The 26,133-nt window shown below is 38.1% G+C and overlaps 1 protein-coding gene across 2 annotated transcripts in view; it reads right to left on the bottom strand.

Moving 5' to 3' along the window:
* Window positions 1-4,363: 4,363 nt before the first annotated feature.
* The window catches only part of HAO1 (hydroxyacid oxidase 1), a 68,694-nt gene continuing 46,924 nt past the window's right edge, over window positions 4,364-26,133 (bottom strand). The window contains exons 5-8 of one of the 2 annotated variants that reach the window (XM_007539574.3): window positions 25,062-25,153; window positions 8,170-8,328; window positions 7,998-8,067; window positions 4,364-5,003 (exon numbers count right to left, since the gene is read on the bottom strand). In XM_007539574.3, coding sequence (XP_007539636.1) covers window positions 4,933-5,003; window positions 7,998-8,067; window positions 8,170-8,328; window positions 25,062-25,153 — 392 coding nt within the window. In that variant the 3' untranslated portion in view covers window positions 4,364-4,932. The remainder of the gene's footprint in view (window positions 5,004-7,997; window positions 8,068-8,169; window positions 8,329-25,061; window positions 25,154-26,133) is intronic. The other variant, XM_060186586.1, reaches the window with a different exon arrangement.

The raw sequence follows: 26,133 nt of genomic DNA, 5'->3' as shown, positions 1-26,133 counted from the left end.
TACTAATACAGCCCAGCTTTCTAAATCTGTTTCACAAATGCTAATGTTTGTGAAAGATAAACAAATTAATGAATAACACAGCAATAGCAGAGCTGCAGATTGCAAATTGCATGTTACAAAACATCAATAGCGTCCAATTCACTCCTGCAGACCTAGGAACTTGGGCTCCTCAAATCTAATGGAGATAAGGAAGTTTTATTCACATTCACATTATTCCAGAAAAATATATGCAACCTTAAACAAACAGATTTTAACAATTTCTCTTGGCTGGCATCCGTCACTGCTACATGTCTCAGTCATGATTCTGTGCAGAGACATAAAAGTGATTTTTGCCATAAGGGAAACATCTGAGGACAAGATGTTACAGGCACTGTGAACTTGTGACTCATGATACATACATAGGCTGCAACTTGGCATAATATGACCTGCTTAATGTTTACCCTACTTAATATCTACCAACATTTAAAACTTTAATGTAGCAATGTCTAGTTTTTCTTGAAAAAAAAATCAGAAAATAACACTAAATTTGCACTTTCACAAAAATCAACTTCCGGCAGAAAATCTTCAAGCAATCCAAAGATCTGCTAGTAAGAGAATGGGCAGCTAAAATGTAGGCTATCCATACAATATGTGATAGCAGATGAACAGAACTAACTTCTAATCTACTCAACAACATGAATGAATTTTATGTATTTTGTGTCAAACTAAACATAAAAGTGTGTACTGTATGGTTCCACTCATATGACGTTAACAATAAATCAGAACTATTTAATAATAAAGATAGCATAAGTTTACTTTGGATAGAAAGGCAATATTGGGAATGATGGTGGTGGTCCAAATCTTCTTTACATTTTTATTTCCATCAGGGCTATTGGTGGAGCTTGGTGGTGCCTTCAGGATGAATCTACTGCTCCCTGCAGACCAGTTTTTCTCTCTTTTGTTTTTGTTTTTGGATAGAAACAGAGAGAACTTGAGACAGAAAGGAGTGATAAAATGGGAGGGAGGAAGAACGATAGCTGAGGCGTTCTTTTACTACTAATAAAGCACCCCCTTTCCCCCCACCATGGATGGGGACATAGGGCTTGAACCCAGATTCTTGCACATGGTAACATGTGTCACAGCCAGGCCCCAATGTAATATATCTTGATCTAAGTGCCAAGGGTCATATGAGTGTATAAATAAGATATATCCACATATGCACTCAGGCTTTAGTACCTTATGTATCTTTCTGGGAGTATTATATACTTCAGTAGTAAATAAAATTCAACAAAATTATAGACATGGCCAAGGAAGAAAAGTTGGCCATCTAAGATGGGCTATGTCCTACACTCAACAGCTAGTTTATTACCTCATCTGTTTAGCAAATCCCAGCTGATGCTTCTTGCTCTAGACAAGATCCATGATTCATCAAAGTATGATTTCCAGACAAACAACATCAGCCTCACCTGGAAGCATGCTAGAAATACAGCTTGGCAGGCTCTGCCCTAGACCTCGTGGATTTCACTTCCATAGAATTTATGGAAGCCTGAAAAACGCCATTCTAGAGAGTCATACAAACATCAAGTAATACACAAGAGAAACAGATCCAGCATAAATTAGATTACCCAGTCTCTATTATCCTTTTTCCCTAACATATTTCAGACAACCCACAAAGAAAAAGTCAAATGCCTTTTTCAAAGAACTTCTATCAAATTCAAGTAGCAAAATCCTCAGGTATGGATGTGACTAGCATTTATCTATTACCCTGTCTCAGCCATCAGATAGCTTTAGTTTAGTCTTACTTCAACTGAACTGGAAATGCTCAAAAAAGCTTTTTTAAAAAAGTAGTTTTATATCTTTCTGATTAAAGAAGCAATATGCATCAAAAATCATTCATTATAGCACAACTATGAAGAAAATATGAGAATCAGCATTCAAGATTCCCAACATTGACTCTGAAGCTCATTAGATGCTCTCAGAGTCTGGTGAAGTAGCACATTGTTTGCAGAGTCTTATTTCTGAATCTGAGAGGTAGGTCCCAAGTTCAGTTCCCAGCACCATCATATGCCAGAAAGAAATATTTATCTAGCTGCTCCCCTTCAAAAAAGTGCTTCACAATTACAGAAGCCAGACCTTCTACCTTCTGCAACCCTCAATGACCCTGGGTCCATGCTCCCAGAGGGATAGAGAATGGGAAAGCTATCGGGGGAGGGGGTGGGATATGGAGATTGGGTGGTGGGAATTGTGTGGAGTTGTACCCCCCCTACCCTATGGTTTTGTTAATTAATCCTTTCTTAAATTAAAAAAATTAAAATAAATAAATAAATAAACAAACAAAAAAGTGCTTCACACTTTCCCTTTCATTAAAATAAATTTTAAATTAATAAATGAAAGCATTTAGAAATTCACACATTAAGAGCACTAATCTCTATATATGTAACTTGAATAAGTCTTACTTTGATATTGTGTGTGGATCTCCACTTGCTAGAGGAGTTATCAAGACTTATCATAATTTAAGCACATTCTGTGATATGACCAAGTTGAAGTTCTTTATTAAAAACAAAAGCATTTTGAATCCCTTTAAGAAATGAAAGCCTTGAGAGTTGGGCGGTGGCGCAACGGGTTAAGCACAGGTGGCACAAAGCACAAGGACCGGTGTAAGGATCCTGGTTCAAGCCCCCAGCTCCCCACCTGCAGGGGAGTCGCTTCACAAGCGGTGAAGCAGGTTTGTAGATGTCTCTTTCTCTCCCCCTCTCTGTCTTCCCCTCCCCTCTCCATTTCTGTCTGTCCTATCCAACAATGACAACAATAATAACTACAACAATAAAACAACAGGGGCAACAAAAGGGAATAAGTAAATAAATAAATCTTTTTAAAAAAAAGAAATGAAAGCCTTGCTGATGATATACCTACTAATTAATTCATATCAATTAAACAAGCATAAGGCAGTTACATGATATTCAGTAGCATTCCTTCTTTATTTCAGGAGAATAAGATTAAAGGAAACTGTCCCTTTCTACAAGACTGATTTCTTTAAATTTGACTTAGACAAAATTTCAGGGAGAATCATGTTTTTATTCATCTGAGGATTAAGGAATGTTCTAGCATTTAAAGGGAGAGAGGAAGGAAAGGGAGAAAAAGAGTCACACAGTGAAGAAGAGAGAAATACTGCAAATAATGAAGTATAGCAATTACATTTTCAGGCCGTGATTCAGTTGTTTCATCCAATACTTTACAGTAGTTGAACAACCAAGAGGAAGATAAAAAATAAAAAATCTATTTCAGCTGACAAAATAGCTCACCTAGACAGTACATCTGTTTTGCCATGTATGTGAACCAGGTTAGAGTCCAGACCTCACTACACCACATGAAATTTCAGTACTGTGGTGTCTTTCCCTTCTTTCTGTCTCTCTGTTTCTATTTGTCAGCCTGGAGCAGTGAAGCCCCAGTGATGACATAAATAATCTACTCCAAAATCACTTTGGCTACTATACACAGATATCTGCTTTGGGAATAAACCTAAAAGTCACATGCCAGGACTTTGTTGACAGGTAACTACATGCAAACACATTAGAGGAAGACCTCACACGTGAATTTTTTTTTTGACATTTATTTGTCTACTTACTATTATCAATCTATTTATTTATTTTTGAATCAGAGTACTGCTCACCTCTGGTTTATATTGGTGTTGAGGATCAAACCTGGAACCTCAGCGCCTCAGACATGAAAATCTGCTTAGTAACTATTATGCTATCTCCCCCAGCTCATCACAGTTGAATTTAAAGTTCTATGTTGCTGATTTGAAATTCTCATTAATTAAATCTTTGAATTCATGTTTTGGAAGTAAATGCCATCAAGGAAATGAAACATGTTCTAGGAACTTAGAGTTGAGAATTGTCCCACCTCTAGTCATCATCCCCCCCATCTCTAGCCCCCATTCCCCAAATAAAACCTTGGCTTCTAAGTTACCCACCTGACCAGTATGGCAGCGCTACTCCCACCCAAGGGCCCTGGGCACAAACACAAAAGAGTAGGAGTAACCACATAGTGATGTCTCAGATACCTGTGAAGGTGTGCATATGTCTTAGAGTATCCCCATGCCCAATGCAATGATGTGATATAGCAATTAAGAGATACAAAAAGTTGTTGGGAGGAAAACTATAAGAAGAGAAGGGTCCACTTCTCTTTGTGTGGGAGTATAGATTGCTTTTTGAACAATGGTGTCAAATTATGTAGCTGGTCCTAAAAAGTGACTATACATAGGGGAAGAAAATAAAAGAGGTTTAAGAGAATTAATATGCACAGGAAGAACAGGGAAGTGATTCATGTCCAGAGAATAAAAGGGTTAAATTTTGTAATTTTTATAAGAAATCCAGATAAATTATTTTCAAAAGCTTTATTTCTTTCAGTGTCCAAAAAAAATAAAATAACAAGTTGCCACCACCTCAACCAAATTCTGTCAAGTGCTACCTATTCACTGTTGAAAATGCTAGTCTGTTTCTCCAGACATGTACAAACTTTTGAACCTGAGTTTACAATTTGAGCACACTGTTTGAAGGACATCTAAACACAATGCAAGCTAATAAACAGTGAGATCATTATCTTTATACCTCAACATGAGCTACCTTCAATTTTAGCAAAGGATAGCTTTTGTTTTTCAGCACGTCAGCCTGCCAGGGGATGACGTTTTCTAAACACATTTTCAATGTTTTCTTTTTAACAGTTAATATATTTCCAGGATGCAAGTCCATTTCTTTCTAAAAGGTTCCTAGGACACCCATTGAAAAGTCAAAAGCAATGAACTAAAAGGGATTGCTATTTTGTTGGAGAAGAACGACACCCTTTGTATCAAAGTAGGGAATTACAGACTGTGGTCACTCTCTGCACAGTGTCTCTTTGTCAAGTAATACATACTGAAAAAAAATAATACAGATGGGAAAATATTGTGCACTGTCAGATCTTGGAAACAGCCAAAGGATTTTTCCTCACCAATGTCTTGTCAATGACTTTTACATTCTGGCACCCTGAAAAAAAATAAGGCAAACATTTAATATGAAATGAATGCAATAATAATCAGGCAGGTAATCGTTTTCCCAAGGAATGTAAAACTTGACAAATGTAAGGTTTATGATTCAAGGTAGGCTTGCCAAATCTTATGTGGCATGAGACCATTTTTATTACCTAAACAGTCCTTAACACAAAATGACTGGCACATATTTTTATTAACACAAAGAGTATATTCTTTCTGCCACATTTAATAGAGAGTCAGTGCCTGAAAGCTCTTTTTTAGGATATGTCTGCAGCAAATTAAAATGTATAGTGAGGATTCACAGAATGGCATTCTCAGTGACACCATGTCTACCTAGGCTCAGCACAGCCGTGAATGATTTCAGGAATTCTCTCTATGGGACAATTTGGGTGATATAGATCACAGAAGAGGAAATCCTCATTACCTTCAAAGTGGGGGAGTTGATAAGTGACACAAGACCATTCTTTGTATCTCAAGGTCCATTCTGAGTCAAATTCAAGCAGTCACTAGTTACAGTGTTACAGAAACTTTTTATTTGTTTTTGTAATCATTTATTTATTGATTGGGATAGAGACAGAGAGAAAAAGAGAAGGAAGGAGAAGAAAGGAAAAGAAAGAGACATCTTCAGCACTTTCTCACACCTCATGAAACTTCACCTTTGCATCTGGGAACCAAGGATATGAACCTGTGTCCATGTGCATTGTAACATGTGTTCTCTACTGGATCCACCACTGCCTGGCCATCTTTTTTTATTTGTTTATTTAGCAAATAAGAGAAGCAAAATTTTATTGTTTATATGCCAAACACAGAGATTGATGTAGTGAAGACAGTGGAGATCTCTACCTTGTGCTTCTTACATTCTAGAAAGGAAACAGATAATATACGGTACATGTAATTTTTTCTTTTTTATTTATTTATAAAGTACATGTAATTTTAAAAGAAGATTATGTGATAGATGACTTATGGAAAGTTATGGGTGATATAGAGAAGATAATAATAGGATAAAAACAGGATGGTGAGTGGGTTGGCTGAGAACATATTACATTTTAAATTAATTGACTCCTTGAGATGGTATGATGTAAGTGGTAAAGTGAAGGGTATAAGAAAGTCAGTCATGTAGTATCTAGGGGGAAAGCATCCAGACACAAAGAATAGTCAATGAAATAGTGGCATGGTCCAGTGATGTAATTCACCTGGCAAGGTATCTGCTTTGCCATGTACATGGCCAGGTTCAAGTCTAGCATCTACCCACACTGGGCAAAGCTTTAATATTATTATGTCTTTATTTCACTCCCTCTCTGTCCCTGTATTTCTCCTTCTACCTGAAAATGTCAGCCCAGTGTGATGTATCCCCAGCCCTAAAAAATGAAAATAGCAATAATAATGATGATGATGATAACAATAATAATAATGTCTGACATGGTCAAAGAATAACAAGGAAAAAAATGCGGCATGGGAAGGATAAGAAATTGTGACACATCAGGGTAATGACAAATATCAAGCCACAGAACATCTTGGAGACTATTGTAAGGCCTTTGGTATTTTCTGTTGAATGTACCAAGATCTGTCAGAGGGTTCTGAACAGAAGAGTGACATCATTGAAGTTGATGTTGAAAATTATCATTCAGGGTGATCAGAATGAAAAGGAAGGGGAAGCCCACAAGACTAAACAAAAAGGTCACAGTTTTCAAGAAATGAGAGATATCAAAAGAAAAACTACATAGGAAAATGATGATTATCACAGAGTGGTGACAGTCATCGTGATGAGTAAGGTTGAATTCTGACTGTATTTTGAAAATAGAGTCCCAGTGGAAATTAGGGCATGGAGGGAAAGAGGAGTCAGGAATATCTCAGGAGAAGGCCGTGTGGTGGACCGGGCTAATTAACGAAAATAGTACAAAGTGCAAGGACCAGAGCAAGAATCCTGGTTCAAGCCCCCTGGCTCCCCACTTGTGGGGGGGGGGTCAATTCACGAGTGGTTTATCTGTCCTGTCCAATAAAGGGTAGGGAGAATGTCTTGGGATTTTTTTTATCTAAGTAATTAAAATAACAGTATGAACATCAATTGAAGCTGAAAAATCTACAGGTGGATGAAGCTAAATGGGAAAGAGCAGTTTACTTTTGGACAAGCATAACTAAGATGCAAGTTAAACAGCCAAGTGGAGGAACTGACTACTCAATTTCATTTTTTTTTTTTTGTTACCAGGTTATTACTGAGGCTTTGTCAAGCCTGCACCACAAGTCCACTACTTCCAGTGGCTATTTCTGTTTTCCTTTTTTTTTTTTTTATTATTTTTCCTTTTGTTTCACTTGATAGGACTGAGAGAAGTTGAGAAGGGAAGAGGAAGAGGGGAAGAGAGATAGAGAGACATGAACAGCACTACTTTACTGCTTGTGAAGCTTTGGGGAGTTGGGGCTCAAACCCAGGTCCTCGCACATGGTAATGTGTGCTCAACTGATTGCACCACCACCCTGACCCTAGTCAGTTTGATTTATATGTTAATGTGTTCTGAGATGAGTAAGAACATCATTTAGATTTTATCCCTAAGGTACTCATGGCAAAACTCTGCTAAAAGACTCTCCAAATTACAAATTAAGTGAATACTAAATTCAAAACACAATAGAGAATTCTCAGAGAACCTCTGTTCTAGAGTTCTAAATATGAAGCCAACTTCATATTTAATTATATCCCAATTATATGCTATCCTATTCCCTTAAAATTAATTTCTTTCTACCAAAGAACCTCTCTTAAAGACCAGTAGTAGAAGGGTTGGTGGTGGCACACTTGGTTGAGTGCAAAAGGAGCTGGGTTTAAATCCCTAGACCTCACCTACAAGGGTAAAGCTTCATGAGTGGGGAAGCTACAGGTGTCTCTCTTTTTCCTCACTATATCCCCCTTCCCTCTCATTTTTTCTCTGTCCTACTAATAAAATAATTAAAAGACCACTAGAAGAAAAAAAAAGTTGTAAATAAGAATGACAAATCTTACCACTGAGAGCCATAGCCAGCCGGAATTCTTCCTTTAGTATCTCAAGGACATCACGGACACCTTTCTCTCCCTAAGCAAGTAAAACATATTCTTTTTAGTCAGTCTGATTTGTTCTATGTATCTATTTCACTATCCAATCATTCTGCATCATGTCTATTTATTTTTCCACTACCTGAGCAGCCAAGCCCCAAATGACCGGTCTCCCCACAAATACAGCCTTGGCTCCCAGAGCCAGAGCTTTTAGAACATCAGTGCCTTTCCGCACGCCACCATCCAGGAAGACTTCCACCTTCCCTTCCACAGCTTCCACAATTTCCGGCAGAGCATCGATCTATGGAGATAAGAGGTCAGCAGTGTAACAGTATGCAAGATAAATTGTTACCCAGTTGAATCTCCACAGACCACTGATCATCAACTAAGGTTTAGAGTAAAAGAATTAAACAAGTTTGGGATTAGCAATAAATATATTCTCATGGAAAAGAAAAAGATGCAAATGTTAGCAACTAAAAAACTAGCTAAATTTGGAATTGAGTGTTTATTTTACCGTCAAAGTTTAAAATGTTACTTCTGCCCTTGGTACTCTAATTTAAAGATAATGATAAAAATTGAATAGTCATAATATAAAATAATGCATATCATTTATAGATATAATGAATGCAATGCATAAAATCAAATGCAGTCGCCTGTTCATATAAAGCAATCTGCACATTATTTGTCCACTGAAAATCGATGGGGCGTACCAAGTTAAGCACACATAGTACGAAGCACAAGGACCCATGCAAGGATCCTGGTTTGAGCCCCTGGCTCCCCACCTGCAGGGGGATCACCTCACAAGCAGTGAAGCAGGTCTGTAGGTGTCTATCTTTCTCTCCCCTTCTTTGTCTTCCCTTCTCTCTTGATTTCTCTTTGTCCTATCAAAAAAAAAATCTAAAAAATGCCACAGGAGCAGTGGATTCAGAGTGCACTATGAATCACCCAGTGATAAACCTGAAGGCAAAAAAAAAAAAAATTCACACCCAGTTTATGGTGGAATAGTGGTGTATAAAAATAACTCAGCTAGTAATGAAAATCTTAGTCTTGTTTCTCTGTTCAACAAAGTCTATATCTGGACATGTATTAAGGAGATCACCATGAAAATTTTTTTTCCTTTTTTGTGTGTGTTTAAACAAATATAACCAATGATAGTTGATGAGGGGCTTTTATTAGCACTAGAGATTATAAGTAGGCTGAAATCTGTAGAAATCACCCACATTTATTTCTAAATATTGAAATACAAATTAAATCTAATTCTCATTTTTTAAAAAAAAGCTGAAGAAGCTATCACATATTCAGGTGGCCTTTTTTTTTAAAAAAAGAAATAACTGTGCTGCAATCACTCAGCAGCTTTCCCACTTCTCTCTTAAATTTTTAGAGGTTAAACTTAGAGTTTTTTGTAAAGGACTGAAGACCAAGCCCAGCTACAGATTTGGAGGAAGTGAAAGCAACATTTGGCATGCAGCCCCTAAATGTTTGGCAGGTAGTATGATTTTCCCCTTTTCCTTTTGACTTCTCTGCCTTGCCAAACATGCTTTGGATCCATTTACATATGTCCCTTCACCTATACATAGTCCTCCTTTTACAGTCAGGCAAGTTACATCAACATATAAATGCTACAATTTCCAAACGATGATGCAAGCTATAATTAAGCGTATTTCCCCATTTGAAATCAGAACCAAAGAAAAATATTAGCTAGCTTAGGTTCACTACACATTTTCAAAGTCACACAAATCAAGTCTGTTATTAGGTTATTTCCAATGCCCAGACTGGCCTAAAAGTAAACTAATAAGGATACTTAAAATATGAATCCTGGGTTATAAAATGAAGCCCAGATTAGTGTGGTATGGACAGGATGTTCTATCTTTTGCTGAGCTTTTCTATCTGCCCTCCACTCTTTCTATAGCTGTTTTACAGGATGCATGTTACTCAATATAATTAGAGTGCATTACATAAATTAGAGTATGTTCTGACGAGAGCATATTACATAAATAAAGCAAGCAAATCCACTATTTTATAACTCTGTTATGTTTCCTCTTTTCAGTTGCTGTGCATCTAAGAGACCCATTCATTTCAGGTTTTTGTTTTGTTTTGTTTTTGCCTTAGTGGTTTTTAGATAACTAATTACAGGTTTAACTCCAGATTGGGAGGTGGTGGTAGGATGTCAATATACTGTTTGCTCATTCACCTGCCTATTCACTGATCTCTCAAATACTTTTTGAGTTCATGGTGTACTTTAGGGACAGAAAGGACATATAAAAATCAGAAAAGAATCCTCTAGAGATACGAGCAGAATCCCATAGGGACTGGGTTAAGAAAGAAACTCCTATAAATATGAGAGGGAAAAAAATTGATCATATGTCTAGAATTTTTTTAAACACAAACTGAGTCTTTTTAATACATAGGCTGAGTCTTTGATATGTTGACTCTCTCAAAAGCCTAGACCACCCACCTACACCTCAAGGACATCTTTGATGAATCAAACCCAATTGCAAGGAAGACTAAAGCAGAAACAAACCAATGGGACTACATCAAATTGAAAAGCTTCTGCACAGCCAAAGAAACTATTAAACAGAGAGACCCCTCACAGAATGGGAGAACATCTTCACATGCCATACATCAGAAAAGAAACTAATCACCAAAATATATAAAGAGCTCAGCAAACTTAGCACCAAAAAAGCAAATGACCCCATCCAAAAATGGGCAGAGGATATGAACAAAACATTCACCTCAGAGGAGATCCAAAAGGCTAACAAACATATGAAAAACTGCTCTAGGTCACTGATTGTCAGAGAAATGCAAATTAAGACAACACTAAGATACCACCTCACTCCTGTAAGAATGGCATACATCAAAAAGGACAGCAGCAACAAATGCTGGAGAGGATGTGGGGACAGAGGAACCCGTTTACATTGCTGGTGGGAATGTAAATTGGTACAGCCTCTGTGGAGAGCAGTCTGGAAAACTCTCAGAAGGCTAGACACAGACCTTCCATATGATCCAGTAATTCCTCTCCTGGGGTTATACCCCAAGGACTCCATAACACCCAACCAAAAAGAGGTGTGTACTCCTATGTTCATAGCAGCACAATTCATAATAGCTAAAACCTGGAAGCAATCCAGATGCCCAACAACAGATGAGTAGCTGAGAAAGCTGTGGTATATATACACAATGGAATACTATGCAACTATCAAGAACAATGAACCCACCTTCTCTGACCCATCTTGGACAGAGCTAGAAGGAATTATGTTAAGTGAGCTAAGTCAGAAAGATAAAGGTGAGTATGGGATGATCCCACTCATCAACAGAAGTTGAGAAAGAAGATCTGAAAGGGAAACTAAAAGCAGGACCTTATAAAACTGTACGTAGGGCACCAAAGTAAAAACCCTGTGGTGAGGGGTAGACATGTAGCTTCCTGGGCCAGTGGGCAGTGGAAGTAGGTGGGAGGCATAGGTCACAGTCTTTTGGTGGTGGGAATGATGTTTATGTACACTCCTAGCAAAATGTAGACATATAAATCAGTAGTTAATTAATGAGAGGGGGAAAATCAATTGTATGTCTCAAAGTTTTTCAAAACACAAACTGAATCTTTTTAATATATAGGCTGCGTATTTGATATGTGAACTCTCTCAAAAGCCTAGACCAAGTAGATTAGAAGCATCCAATAGCACAGCTATATACAAGATAATGGATACTGTACAGCAAACCATAACAAAAGGAATTTTCAAAGTTAACCCAATTACCAAATAATGTGATGATAACATTAACTATCGATTGTCTTTTGGAACCCTAAGACAGCAGGAACCTCACATCTCCACTATAGAGCCCCTACTTCCCCCAGTCCTGGAACCCTTGGTAGGGCCCACTTTCTCATATGTCTCTCCCAATCCATACCAAATAATATTGCATCCGCCGATCACAACCTAACCAACACAACGATTGCCACCTCAACATGCTTCACCTCAGACTGTGTCCAGAGATTTCACGTGTGGAATGACAACCCTTCAGCTTCATTACTCGGGTGAGACCTTTCCTTTTATAGTACACTCTAATTTCATCTCAGGTGGTTCACTTTCTAACAATGTCCCAAAACCTAGATATACACCAGTTTCTGTGAGAGAGAGCTTATGTTCACACGTATCCATAAACTACTGCAAAATATATACCTGAAAGCAGAAGTACACTAGAGTTTGCAGTGAGTACCTCCCTAACACTTCCTCTCCACTATTCCACGCTTTGGGTCCATGATTGCTCAACAATTTGTTTGGCTTCGTATGTTAACTCTCTTTTCAATCACCAGGTTCCAGATGCCATCAGGATGCCGGCCAGGCTTCCCTGGATTGAAGACGCCACCAATGTGTCCTGGAGCTCAGCTTCCCCAGAGACACACCCTACTAGGGAAAGAGAGAGGCAGACTGGGAGTATGGACCGACCAGTCAAAGCCCATGTTCAGCGGGGAAGCAATTACAGAAGCCAGACCTTCTACCTTCTGCAACCCTCAATAACCCTGGGTCCATGCTCCCAGAGGGATAGAGAATGGGAAAGCTATCAGGGGAGGGGGTGGGTTATGGAGATTGGGTGGTGGGAATTGTGTGGAGTTGTGCCCCTCCTACCCTATGGTTTTGTTAATTAATCTTTTTTTAAATTAAAAAAAAATTTTTAAAAAAAGCCTAGACCAGGGAGAACAGAAGCAACCAGTGGCACCGCTATATACAAGATGCTTTGTATTAGACAGCAAGCCTTTAACAAAGGGACTTTTCAAAGTTAGCCCAATTACCAAATAATGTGATGATAACAATAACTATCCATTGTCTTCTTGAACCCTAAGACAGCAGGAACCTCACATTTCCACTATAGAGCCTATATTTCCCCCAGTCCTGGAACCTTAGGGTGTGGCCCACTATCCTGCATGCTTCTCTCAATTCATATCAAATAATATTGCATCCTCCGATCGCAACCTAATCAACACAACGAGTGCCACCCCAGCATGCTTCACTTCAGACTGTGTCGAGACTTCAGGTGTGGAATGACAACCCTTCATCTTCATCACTCGGATGAGACCTTTCCTTTCATAGTATTCTCTAATTCCCTTCCAGGTGTTCAACTCCCCAATAAAGTCCCCAGACCTAGATATAGACCAGGTCCCCTAAGATAGAGCATATGTTCACATGTATCCATAAACCAGAGAAAAATATATACCTGAAAGCAGAAGTACACAAGAGTCTGCAGAGAGTGCCCCCCAACACTTCATCTGCACTATTCCAGCCTTTAGGTCCATGATTGTTCAACAATTTGTTTGACTTCGTATGTTAACTCTCTTTTTAGCCACCTGGTTCTGGATGCCAGCATGATGCCGACCAGACTTCCCTGGACTGACGACCCCACCAATATATCCTGGAGCTCTGCTTCCCCAGAGATCCACCCTACCAGGGAAAGAGAGAGGAAGACTGGGAGTATAGATCGACCAGTCAACGCCCATGTTCAGCGGGGAAGCAATTACAGAAACCAGACCTTCCACCTTCTGCAACCCACAACGACCCTGGGTCCATACTCCCAGAGGGATAGAGAATGGGAAGGCTATCAGGGGAGGGGATGCGATATGGAGATCAGGTGGTGGGAATTGTGTGGAGTTGTACCCCTCCTATCCTACAGTTTTGTTAATGTCTCCTTTCTTAAATAAATAGAAAGAAAGAAAGAAAGAAAGAAAGAAAGAAAGAAAGAAAGAAAGAAAGAAAGAAAGAAAGAATCTCCTCTTTTTCATTCTTGTTCAAGTCACACTTGCTCAGTATGTTCCCATCCTGAAAATGTCCACTCATAGGAAGCATTCACCATTCTACCATCCTTCCCTGGATTTTGAAATTTTAGTCATGAAATTCTTCTAATGTTTCAAACCAAAGCAATTGGGTCACTTTACTTAAAGACAAAGAAAGTAGAATTCAAGCCACTGAGCACAAATTCTCTGAATTTTGTTCCTTCTCATCACACTTCACCATGCAGGCCTGTGGTGAGGCAACAGGGGTAGAGAGCTGGACTCATTCAGCACACAGAAAATCACTCGTATTTATGTGTTTAACCAATTACTGACATTGCCAAAAATAAAAAATAAATAACTGGCCACAGTTACTTCCTCCTCTATCTTTCTTACAGGAAACATGGGTGGAGGGTAGATAGCATAATGGTTATGCAAACACTCTCATGGCTGAGGCTCCAAAGTCCCAGGTTCAGTCCCCCACACCACCATAAGCCAGAGCTGATCAGTGCTCTGGTTAAAAAAAAGAAAAAAGAAAAAAAAAAGAAATTCTTACAGGAAACATTTCTTTTCCTGCTATCATAAGGGTAAAATGGAACAGAAGAATCTACTTCCAAGTCGGGAAGATAGCTCAGTAATAGTTCACAGGATTTGCATGCAAGAAGTCCTAGGTTGTATTCCTAGAACCACCAATACCCTGAGTTCAATGAGCCTCTGATATTATAAGAAGTGATTTTTGTTTTTTTTCTTATCATTGGGTCTAAAGTAGATTTGTGACTTACTTTCACCAGTAGAATGTAAGAGGAGGAGGGACTGTGTGGTTGAACAGCATGTTACAATGCACAAGGACCTGGGTTCAATCCCCTACTCCCTACCTACATGGAGAAGCTTCGCAAGTAGTGAAACAAGTGCTACAGGTGTTGTCTCTTTCTCTCCTCCCCTCCCCCAACCTCCATCTTCCCTCTCAATTTCTCTGACTCTATCAAACAAATAAATAACTTAAAAGAAGGGACAGTTTGGACTTCTAAGCCTAGGTATCAAGAGACCTTGCAAGTTTGGACTCAATGGCTATGAAATTTGCTACCTCATGAAAAGCTTCTTACTTCAAGTGCTAGATTGTGAGATCCTACCACAACCCATTCTAGTAGACCCAGCTGACCAAATATGCTTATGAGGGGGCCAAGCAAGACTAGAAAAAAATTCCAGCAGATCTCAGCCCACATTTCCAACTCGAAACATTTTTAAATGAATAAATGCCTGTTGGATTTTAGTCAGTTTCAAAATGCCTTTTACACAATGAATGTTAACTGATAAAGAGTTTCTCAAAGGTAAGCTACATAGATCCCTTTTTAAAGGGAAAAATAATTTCTTAGGTTTTGTAGAGTATACCCATTTATAGAAAAGCTTAATTTAGCCCAAATAAACATTTCATGAAAGTGTACAGTAAAGAATTTTTGCTGGAAAAAAAATTCTGTATCTTTAATATTAACATAGTTTGGGTCCCATTTAAACAAAAACAAAAGTGAAAAGCCAACCCTAAAGTACTCCTAAAATTCTAAGTCAGTAGAGTCTCTTTGGACCCAAGTTTGATACCTCCTAGTTATATGAATTTTGGAAATCAATTTAATTCTGTCTTATTGCTCTGTAATGGCTTGAAGACCAATTTTGGCAACATGAATGAATTCCTTGACTGTAAGAGCCTTGACCAGAACTTGAGTTTTAACTTATTTTTGTAATAACAGAGGTCTATCGGTGAGTCTGTGCAGCAGGCTAATAAGTAAGCTGAAATTAGGTCCTTGTTCTAAGACTCCTGGTGATAAATATTTCTTCATCTAAGGGAAACGTATGATCTCTAGAAATAAAGAAATCTTATAATGCAGTCACTGTCTTTTTGTAACCAATACAACATTGTGAAGAAACCTGAGCAGAAAAAATTCTTTTTTTTAAGTTCTTTATTAATTATTAGGTAGACACAAAGATAAATCAAGAGAGAAGGGGGAGACAGAAAGGGAGAGAGAAAGAAAGACATCTGCAGCACTGCTCACCACTTGTGGAGCCTTCCCCTTGCAGGTGGGGACCAGGGACTTGAATAGAGAATAGAGATCCTTGCACACTGTAACATGTGCACTCAACCGGGTACATCACCACCAGGCCCCTTAGACTACTTCTTTCCCAAGAGACATAGCAAACTGTGATTTAAACCTAAGATTCTGGATTCTATTTCAATACTCTCACATTTCATCATTCTGCCTCTTGGAGTCTGACTCATACGTCACAGGATCTGCAGCAAGGCTAGTTCTGTATATCTACTGATAAGTAATACTCTGCACCCTCTTCTGAATCTTTGGCATCTCATTTCAAAATTCACACACAATGACGAAAAACGTCCTCATCATAAACCAAATTAGTTCTCATATTTCTCTCATTATCAAATGCCCTAAAGTTTTCTATAGCATGAGGCAAAACACAAGCAAGTGTCCCCTCTAAGACACACAGCATTCAAAGGGGAGAGTTGTTGTTTTGGTTAAGCAGTCTTGGAGACCACAACTCAAAACAGCCTTTTAGATAAGTTTCCATATCCCCTCTGCCAAAGGAAAATAAACCACACCATTTAGGTATTTTCCCTTTAAACTCTAGTTAGATTTGATTTCAGTAGATTTAGATTTTATTTTTAGAAAACAAACTTAATTTGGCCCTCATACTAAGTCTGTCTTCAAATATAAAAGAGGCATAAATCTGTTTTTAAAAAAAAAGTTTTGGGCTATAACCAAATTTTCCTCACTGCCCAGAGAAGGTCTTGTCTCTCTACCTTTTTTTTACCTGCATGTCATGTTTAATATTACCTAAAATATTTTGTTTACAGAAGTAAAGCTAAATGAAAAAAAAAGATGAAAAAAATTCCATTCATATGGTTAAATCTCTTCATTATGTAATCCTACAGTGTGCAGATTTAGTTCACTCCTACCATTCGTGTTTTAGGAAAAATATGAGTCTGAATAGGTACACTAAACATTCTCCTGGACTCATTTATTCTGCTCTAGGAGCTATACCAGTACTCTGTGGATTTAGCCAAAACAAACTACTAGTTTAACAGAACAATAATTTTCTACTACATGACAAAATTATTTGTTCGACCCCCAGTTCCTTGAATAAATTCAACAGCCCAACCCAATTAAAGTAATCCATATATTAACCATATATATGTATATATATGTGTGTGTGTAAATATACTTATATATGTGAATTATGTTGATAAAAGGGGAAAACATATATATTGAGCTGTTGGAAAAATAAGGGCATATTTTTCTATGCAAAAATGCATCATGACTTTTCAGACAGCACAATGTTATAATCACTTCAGGGCTGGTAACATGGAAAGAGCATCCACATTGTTTTGTAAATGTATATATTTTAAATGTTTTATTGGGGGAATCATAATTTATAAGTTAGTTGGCAAATGAGTATAATTCCTCCTCTTTCTATGATGGATATCTGCCCACTGTTCTCACCACCAACCTAGATTCTCTTATCAATGTTTAAACTTATATTTATTTATTTATTTATTTATTTTTGCCTCCAGGATAATAGCTGGGGCTCAGTACCTGCACTACGAATCCACTACTCCTGCTGGCCATTTTTTCCATTGTTGTTATTTTTGAATAAAACAGACAGAAATTGAGAGAGCAGGGGAAGACAAAGGGGGGGCAGAGCAGGAGATATACACCTATAGACCTGCTTCACTGCCTGGGAAGCGATCCCCCCTGCAGGTGGGGATCTGGGGCTAGAACCAGGATTCTTGCTCTGTTTATTGCTTATTTCACACTATGTGTACTTAATCTGGTGCATTACTGCCTGGCCTCCTAAACGTATTTTTAAGTTTAGTTATGTGATGCTAGCTTACTCACAATAAATCAGATTATAGAATTTTTTATATCTTTCTTTTTAATTTCTTTATTGGGGAATTAATGTTTTACATTCCACAGTAAATACAATAGTTTGTACATGCATAACATTCCCCAGTTTTCCATATAACAATACAACCCCCATGAGTTCCCCTGTCATCATTATTGGACCTGTATTGCTCCCCCCAACCCACCCCAGAGTCTATTACTTTGGTGCAATACACCAACTCCAGTTCAGGTTCCACTTGTGTTTTCTCTTCTGATCTTGTTTTTCAGCTTCTGCCTAAGAGTGAGAGCATCCCATATTCATCCTTCTGTTTCTGATTTATTTCACGTAACATGAATTTTTCAAGGTCCATCCAAGATCGGCTGAAAACGGTGAAGTCACCATTTTTTTAAAATTTTTCCCCTTTTGTTGCTATTGTTGTTCTTCATTGTTGTTGTAGTTACTACTATTGTTATTGATGTTGTTGTTGTTAGATAAGACAGAGAGAAATGGAGAGAGGAGGGGAATACAGAGAGGGGGAGAGAAAGATAGACACCTGCAGACCTGCTTCACCACCTGTGAAGTGACTCCTCTGCAGGTGGGGAGTCAGGGGCTTGAACCGGAATCCTTATGCTGGTCCTTGTGCTTTGTGCCACATGCATTTAACCCGCTGCATTACTGCCTGACTCCCGAAGTCACCATTTGTAATTGCTGAGTAGTATTTCATTGTGTATAGATACCACAACTTGCTCAGCCACTCATCTGTTGTTGGATACCTGGATTGCTTCCAGGTTTTGGCTATTACAAATTGTGCTGCTAAGAACATATGTGTACACAGATCTTTTTGGATGGGTGTGTTGGGTTCCTTAGGATATATCCCCAGGAGAGGAATTGCAGGATCATAGGGTAGGTCCATTTCTAGCCTTCTGAAAATTCTCCAGACTGTTCTCCACAGGGGTTGAACCAATTTACATTCCCACCAGCAGTGCAGGAGGGTTCTTTTGAACCCACACCCTCTCCAGCATTTGCTGCTGTTACCTTTTCTGATGTAGGATATTCTCACAGGTGTGAGGTGGTATCTCATTGCTGTCTTGATTTGCATTTCTCTGACAATCAGAGACTTGGAGCATTTTTTCATTTGTTTCTCGGCCTTTTGGATCTCTTCTGTGGTGAATATTCTGTCCATGCCCTCTCCCCATTTTTGATTGGGGTTATTTGTTTTCTTGTTGCTGAATTTGAGAAGTTCATTGTATATTTTGGTTATTAGCCTCTTGTAAGATGTATGGCATGTAAAGACCTTCTCCCATTCCTTGAGGGGTCTCTTGGTTAGGGTAGTGGGGTTTTTTTGCTGTGCAGAAGCTTTTTAATTTATGTAGTCCCATGGGTTTATGCTTGCTTTAGTCTTCTTTGTAATTCATTTCATTAAAGATGTCTTTAAAATTCATGTGGAAAAGAGTTCTGCCAATATTTTACTCTAAGTATCTTATAGTTTCTGGTCTAACAACCAAGTCCTTGGTCCACTTGGTATTTAATTTTGTATTTGGTGAAATATAGTGGTTCAGTTTCATTCTTCTGCATGTTTCAAACCATTTTTTACAACACCATTTATTGAAGAGATTCCCTACTCTCCATTTAACATTCTAGACACCTTTGTCGAAGATTAGATGTCCATAGATGTGGGGGCTTAGTTCCAGGTTCTCAATTCTATTCCACTGGTCAGTGTGTCTATCCATGTTCCAGTACCAAGCAGTTTTGATGACAATGGCCCTATAATACAATTTGAGATCTGGGACTGTGATACCTCCGGTCCTGTTCTTTCTTCTCAAGATTGTTTTGGCAATTCTAGGACTTTTCTGGTTCCAGATAAACATTTGTAACATTTGTTCTATTCTCCTAAAAAATGTGTTTGGGATCTTGATGAGGATAGCATTAAATTTGTATATGGCTCTGGGTAGTATATTCATTTTGATGATGTTAGTTCTTCCAACCCACATCAATGTTCAATGAACATGGGATATCTGTTGCTGTCGGCCCACAACAACGACACAGACACCAGAGTCTTCTTCCTCAATTCCCTTTATTTCCTTCTTATGGCCACCTTAAGTACCTTTCACTGTTACATAGTCAGCCAATGGGCATTAAGCAAGCATACAGCATTCATAGATCATGCAGCCTTCTACCAATCATAAAACAGTTCACGTGTACAGCAAGCAGTCTGTGAAGTTGGATCGTCCAACTTCCGCAAAGATGTTTACCACTTTACTGGTTTAGCCACCACGTGGCCGTAGCCATCTTAGGGGCATGATGTGCAGTGTCATTATGGCTCCCGACAGATATCTTTCCACTTCTTTGTGTCTTTTTCAATTTCCTTGAGTAGGGACTCATAATTTTCAGTACACAAGTCTTTCACTTCTTTGGTTAGGTTTATTCCTAGATATTTCATTGTTTTGTTGCTATAGTAAAAGAAACTGATTTCTGGATTTCAACTTCCTCTAACTCAGTGTTTGCATAGAGGAATGCCACTGATTTTTGAACATTAGCTTTGTAGCATGACACCTTACTGTAATGCATGATAATTTCCAAAAACTTATTGCTGTATTCTTTGGGTTTTTTCTATGTATACTATCATGTCCTCTGCAAATAGGGAGAGTTTGACTTCTTCTCTTCCAATCTGTATCCCTGTAATTCCTTGCTCCTGCCTGATTGCTTTGGCAAGAACTTCCAACACTATGTTGAATAATCTTGATCTGAGGGGAAATACTTCCAGTTTTTCAGCACTAAGTATGATGTTGGCTGGAGGTGTGCTATATATAGACTTTACTATCTTGAGGTACTTTCCTTCTATTCCTATTTTTTGTACTGTTTTGATCATAAAGGGATGTTTTTCAAAGGCTTTCTCTGCATCTATTGATATGACCATGTGGTTTTTGGGCTTGCTTTTATTGATGTGGTGGATCACACTGATTGATTTATGTATATTAAACCAATCTTACATGCCTGGGATAAACCCCACTTGGTCATGATGGACAATATTTTTAATATACTACTGTATCTGGTTCACTAGAATATTGTTCAATATTTTAGCATCTATATTCATCAGAGACATTGGTCTGTAGTTTTCTCTTTTGTTTGTGTCCCTCTCTGCTTTTGGTATCAAAGTGATGGTGGCTTCATAGAAGCTGGAAAGGAGTATTCCTGTTTCTTTCATAGTCTGGAAGACTTTTAAAAGTAGAGATATTAGTTCTTCTTTAAAGGTTTTGGACAATTAATTTGTAAAACCATCTGGTCCAGGACTTGTATTTTTGGGAAGGCTTTTGATAACTATTTCAATTTCATAATTTGTTTTATGAGTCTGGCTAAAGGTTTGTCAATTTTGTTCACTCATTCGAAGAACCACCATTTACTTTTGTTGATCTTTTGTGTGGTTTTCTTATTTTCAACGTTACTGATTTCTGTCCTAACTTGAGTGATTTCTGTCCTCCTTGTTGGTTTAGGGTTCCTTTGTTCTTCTTCTTCTGGGTCTGTAAGATGTGCAATCAGGCTGTTTATTTGTGCTTTTTCTTGTTTCCTAATGTGTGCTTGTATGGCTATGAACTTCCCTTTTAGTACTGCCTTAGGTGTGCCCTAAATATTTTGATACCTGTGTCTTCATTTTCATTGAACTCTCAAAACATTTTGATTTCTTCCTTTATTTCTTCCTTGATCCAGTAATTTTTAAGTAGTGTACTGTTGAGCTTTCACATTTGGGACTATTACTAATCTTTTGTTGATTGTTAAGTGTTCATTTAATTCCACTGTGGTCTGAGAAGATGCTTGGGATGATGTCAATGCTCTTGAATTTGCTGATGCTATCTTTGTGGCCTAACATATGGTCTATCCTTGAGAATGACCCATGTAGACTTGAGTAGAATGTGTATTCCAGTTTCTTGGGGCGAATGACTCTGAAAATTTCTAATAGTTCTAGTTTATCTATCTTCTCATTTAGCTCCCTCATGTCTTTATTGATTTTTCTGCCTGGAAGATCTGTCAAGTTGAGAGAGTGGGGTGTTGAAGTCCCCTACTATGACTGTGTTGCTATAAATATATTGCTGTAGTTCTTTCAGTAGATGTTTGATGTATTTAAATGGCTTCTCATTGGGTGAATAGATGTTAATAATTGTTACGTTCTCTTGACTGACTGATCCTCTGGGCATTAAGTAGTGTCCATCCCTATCTTTTTTAATTTTATTGATTTTAAAGTCTATCATGTCAGATATGAGAATAGCTGTTCCTGCCCCTTTTTGGGGGGGCGATTGGCTTGTATGATAGTTTTCCATCCTTTCACTTCGTGTCTGTGTTTGTCTTGTTGATTTAGGTGGGTTTCCTGTAGACAGCATTTTGTTGGGTTGTGTTTTCTGATCCATATTTCTACTCTGTGCCTTTTAATAGATGAATTCAGGCCATTGACATTTATTTATATCAATGACAAGATATTGTCATGCCATTCTTGTAGATTTTTAGAGTGTTCTGATATATGGCCTATTTATGATGGTCTGACTGTTTATAGGAAACCTTTCAGAAATTCCTTCAGGGCAGGCTTGGTGATAGTTGATTCTTTCAACTGTTGCTTGTCTGAGAAGGTTTTTGTGCCTCCATCTAGTCTGAATGACAATCTAGCAGGATACAGTAATTTTGGTTGAAAGCCTTTCTCATTTAGCATCCAATAGATGTCTTGCCATTCTCTTCTGGCCTGTAGTGTTTGTGTGGAGAAGTATGCTGCTAATCTGATGGGTTTTCCTCTGTAGGTGTCTCTTTGTTTTTCTCTTGCAGCCTTCAGGACCCTTTCTTTATCCTTATTCCTTTCCATTTCAATTCTGTTTTCAGCCTCATTGATTCTATTCTCTCTCCCTTCTACTGTTTTCTGGAGTTCATCTATTTTGTTACCCTATTCTGATACTATTTTAGCTTTTTCAGCTAGTTGTGTTCTTAGCTCAGCTATTTCAGCTTTCAGCTCTCTAATAACCTTGAGATAATTAGTGTTTTCTTCCAGAGTCTCATTGGTTGTTTCTGCATTTCTGATGACACTTCTTTCAAACTCTTTACTCACCCCTGTGATTATTTCCTTAACTAGTGTTTGGATGTTGACCTCATTATTTTGTGCTTCAATCTTTGGGGGGCTTTTAGCTGTACTCTTGCCCTGATTCATTTCTTCAGTATTTCCTCTTGTTGGTTTAACCATTTTGTATAGTATATAATGAGGTCCCTCTCTCAGTACTTTTCAAATGACTGATCACTCTTGCCTGGATTGACTTGTGTCTAAGTAAGGTAATTAAATGGTTCACAGTTGTGGGAATTGACAGTTGTTTCAATAGTATTTTAATCCCTGAGTTGGAGCACAGTGGCTTAAAAGCCTGTTTTGTTCTTTTTCTTCCCTATAGGCTATGGGAGCCTATAATCACTGATTATCAGCTTAATCACTGATTCCTGACCAAGAGATAAAGCAGGGTTGGGCACAGATAATCCAGTGGTTATGCAAAGAGACTCTCACAGCCTCACTGCTAGTCCACTGAGGTATAGATCTTCTCCTGAGTTTCCTCCTTAGTTCTCTGTTCCCTTGTGTCAGCACAGGGCCTTCCCCACACTGCCCCAGATTCTGAGGGTAGTAGCAATGGAGACTCACAGGTGTATTTGGTGAGTCTTAGGGGAGTCCTCTCTTCAGCCATCTTTTTGTTGGTGAAACAGAATTGCAGTGGTGTCTCAAATGGTAAACTGCTGGACTGTTACCAGCCACTTAATTTCTCCCTAGGCTCCTCTCTGTCCACAAGCCACATGTGTTTGCACTCACTGGTGATTTGGTGGGTTCCTGAAGTCATTCTAGTCCTGTCTTGTGGTCCCAGGTAGTCTCCTTTGGTATTCCTAGGTGACCCAGAAAAGGAGAGGAGAGAAACGCAGCTGATGCTCCTCCATAGTCCTGCGTCCAGAAGTCCCCAGATTACAGAATTTTAAAGCTTAAAGACATAACTGAATGGTAGCACACCTTGTAGAACACATACATTACAGTGTGAAAGAGCCCCAGTTCAAGCCCCTGGTCCCATTTAAGGGGAAAGCTTCACAAGTGGTGAAGCAGCACTATAGGTCTCTCTCTTGTCTCTCCCTCTCTCTTTCCTATATATGTAAATTTTTAAATAAATAAATATATCTTTTAAAAGATATTTAAAAAGTAAACAAAATATTATTTTGGAAAGGTAAAGAGGTAAATACAGATCATTGTATAGAGCTGTAAATTTATTTTTTTATTTTTTTATTATTTATTCCCTTTTGTTGCCCTTATTGTTTTATTGTTGTAGTTATTATTGATGTCATTGTTGTTGGATAGGACAGAGAGAAATGGAAAGAGGAGGGAAAGACAGAGAGGGGGAGAGAAAGATAGACACCTGCAGACCTGCTTCACCACCTGTGAAGAAACTCCCCTGCAGGTGGGGAGCCGGGGGCTTGAACTGGGATCCTTTAGCCAGTCCTTGCACTTTGCATCACGTCTGCTTAATCCACTGCACTACCGCCCGACTCCCAGAGCTGTAAATTTTTACAATAGGATATATATATATATATATATATATATATATATATATATATATCCTATTGTAGTGTATCTAGTATATTAAAAACATAGATGTATATTGGAATATCCTGGGAAGCTTTTCTGAAACTGCCAAACCTCTGGCACTCCTCTCTCATAGAGACTCTTCTCAGAATTTCCAAAGTATTGTTCGAAATAGCTGCCAGAGCATCAGGAGTCTTTGAAGTGCCATTCCCACCCTTACCAATCCCTTAGGTGATTCTCATGTATTTAGCGCAGTGAAGTTGCCCCTGATGATTCTCATTTTCACAATAAAAGTAGTTTTTTCTCTTCAGCTGAGTCCCATAATCTAGGCCATAAAATTTCTTTGTTCATTTACCTGCCCTCTTTCTGCAGCTCTTCAATGTCCACCTCTACTGAAAACTGCAATATTATCCTTATTTTGAATTTTTCTCACAAGTGTCCCAGTTTTCTCAAAACTTCATTTTAGCCTTGTGCAATTATTAAAATCGTTCTTTAGCTCTACTTCTTTGGATCCTGGTGGCAAAATCCTTTTCTCATGCTACAATTTGCATTATATCTATTCATGTGCCCTGAAACAGGAATCTTTGCCCACAAATGACCTAGGTAAAAAGAACTTATATAAGCTTAAAAATTAGTATACTGGGATAATTAGAGATCCAATTTACATAGTTGTGTGGCACTAAACTAAATCCAGATTATGATGTAGTTATACATATTTTACAAAAGAATATACACACAGAAGAGGCAGACAGACTAAAAGTTGCGATGAAAATAGGAACTCCAGAGGGAAGTCCCAGCAAATACTGAAACTCACAGTGGCTGGCACCCCATCAAGTTGTCGAGCCCCATGATTTGACACCAAGATTCCATCCAAACCATGTTTAACTGCCTCCCTGGCATCATCACCTAAAAAAGCAAGGTAATCACATAGAAACAGCAATTTAGCGAAAGACTTAAATTTGGAAGATATAGTTCCAAAGGGAATCTGAACTAAAATGTATAGAAATTTCTTAGGAGCTTCCCCAGAGAAATACACCTATAGATAAGTTCTTGAATAGCAGCAGCAGTAGTTTTTTTATTTAAAAAAATGAACATTTTTCAGTAATTATAAAATAACATTATTGGTAGATAGTAAATTGTCATGCAATTAAAAGGAAGTATTTCTGCTAAGTGTTTTATTATTACTAATATTTTATCTTTCGGCATTTTACATAACTACTTCTTTAAAACTTGGATAGTATAAAATTGGGTAAATGGTAAGAAATAATTGTGGATGAATAAGTATCTCAAAAACATTATTTAACACTCAATAATTATTTTGAAATTTTATCCTGTAATGAAATGTGTTTTACCCATGAGAAATATAAAATTCAGTATTAAGTTTACATACTTCATCTCTAATCATGCTTCAAAATATGCTGATTTCTAAATTTAATTAATTTATTTTATTTTTCCCTTTTGTTGCCCTTGTTGTTTTATTGTTGCAGTTATTATTGTTGTTGTTATTTATGTACTCGTTGTTGGATAGGGCAGAGAGAAATGGAGAGAGGAGGGAAAGACAGAGAGAGGGAGAGAAAGATAGACACCTGCAGACAGACCTGCTTCACCTCCTGTGAAGCGACTCCCCTGCAGGTGGGGAGCCAGGGCTTGAACCAGCTTCCTTATGCTGGTCCTTGCACTTCGTGCCACATGCACTTAACCCGCTGTGCTACTGCCCATCTCCCCCTAAAAACATATTTCTAATTCTAAATTAGTATTCTCATAAATCAATTTTTAACCTTTAAAATATTTTCTGTTTTTCACAAGTAGAACCTGAAATGGAATTGGCATATCGCACCAAAGTAAAAGACTCTGGGGTGGGTGGGTGGGGAGAATACAGTTCCATG

The sequence above is a fragment of the Erinaceus europaeus genome, chromosome 1 (genome assembly GCF_950295315.1).
Source record: "Erinaceus europaeus chromosome 1, mEriEur2.1, whole genome shotgun sequence".
NCBI lineage: Eukaryota > Metazoa > Chordata > Mammalia > Eulipotyphla > Erinaceidae > Erinaceus > Erinaceus europaeus.
The sequence above is the reverse complement of the archived record's forward strand: the minus strand, read 5'-3'. Positions and strand labels throughout refer to the sequence as shown.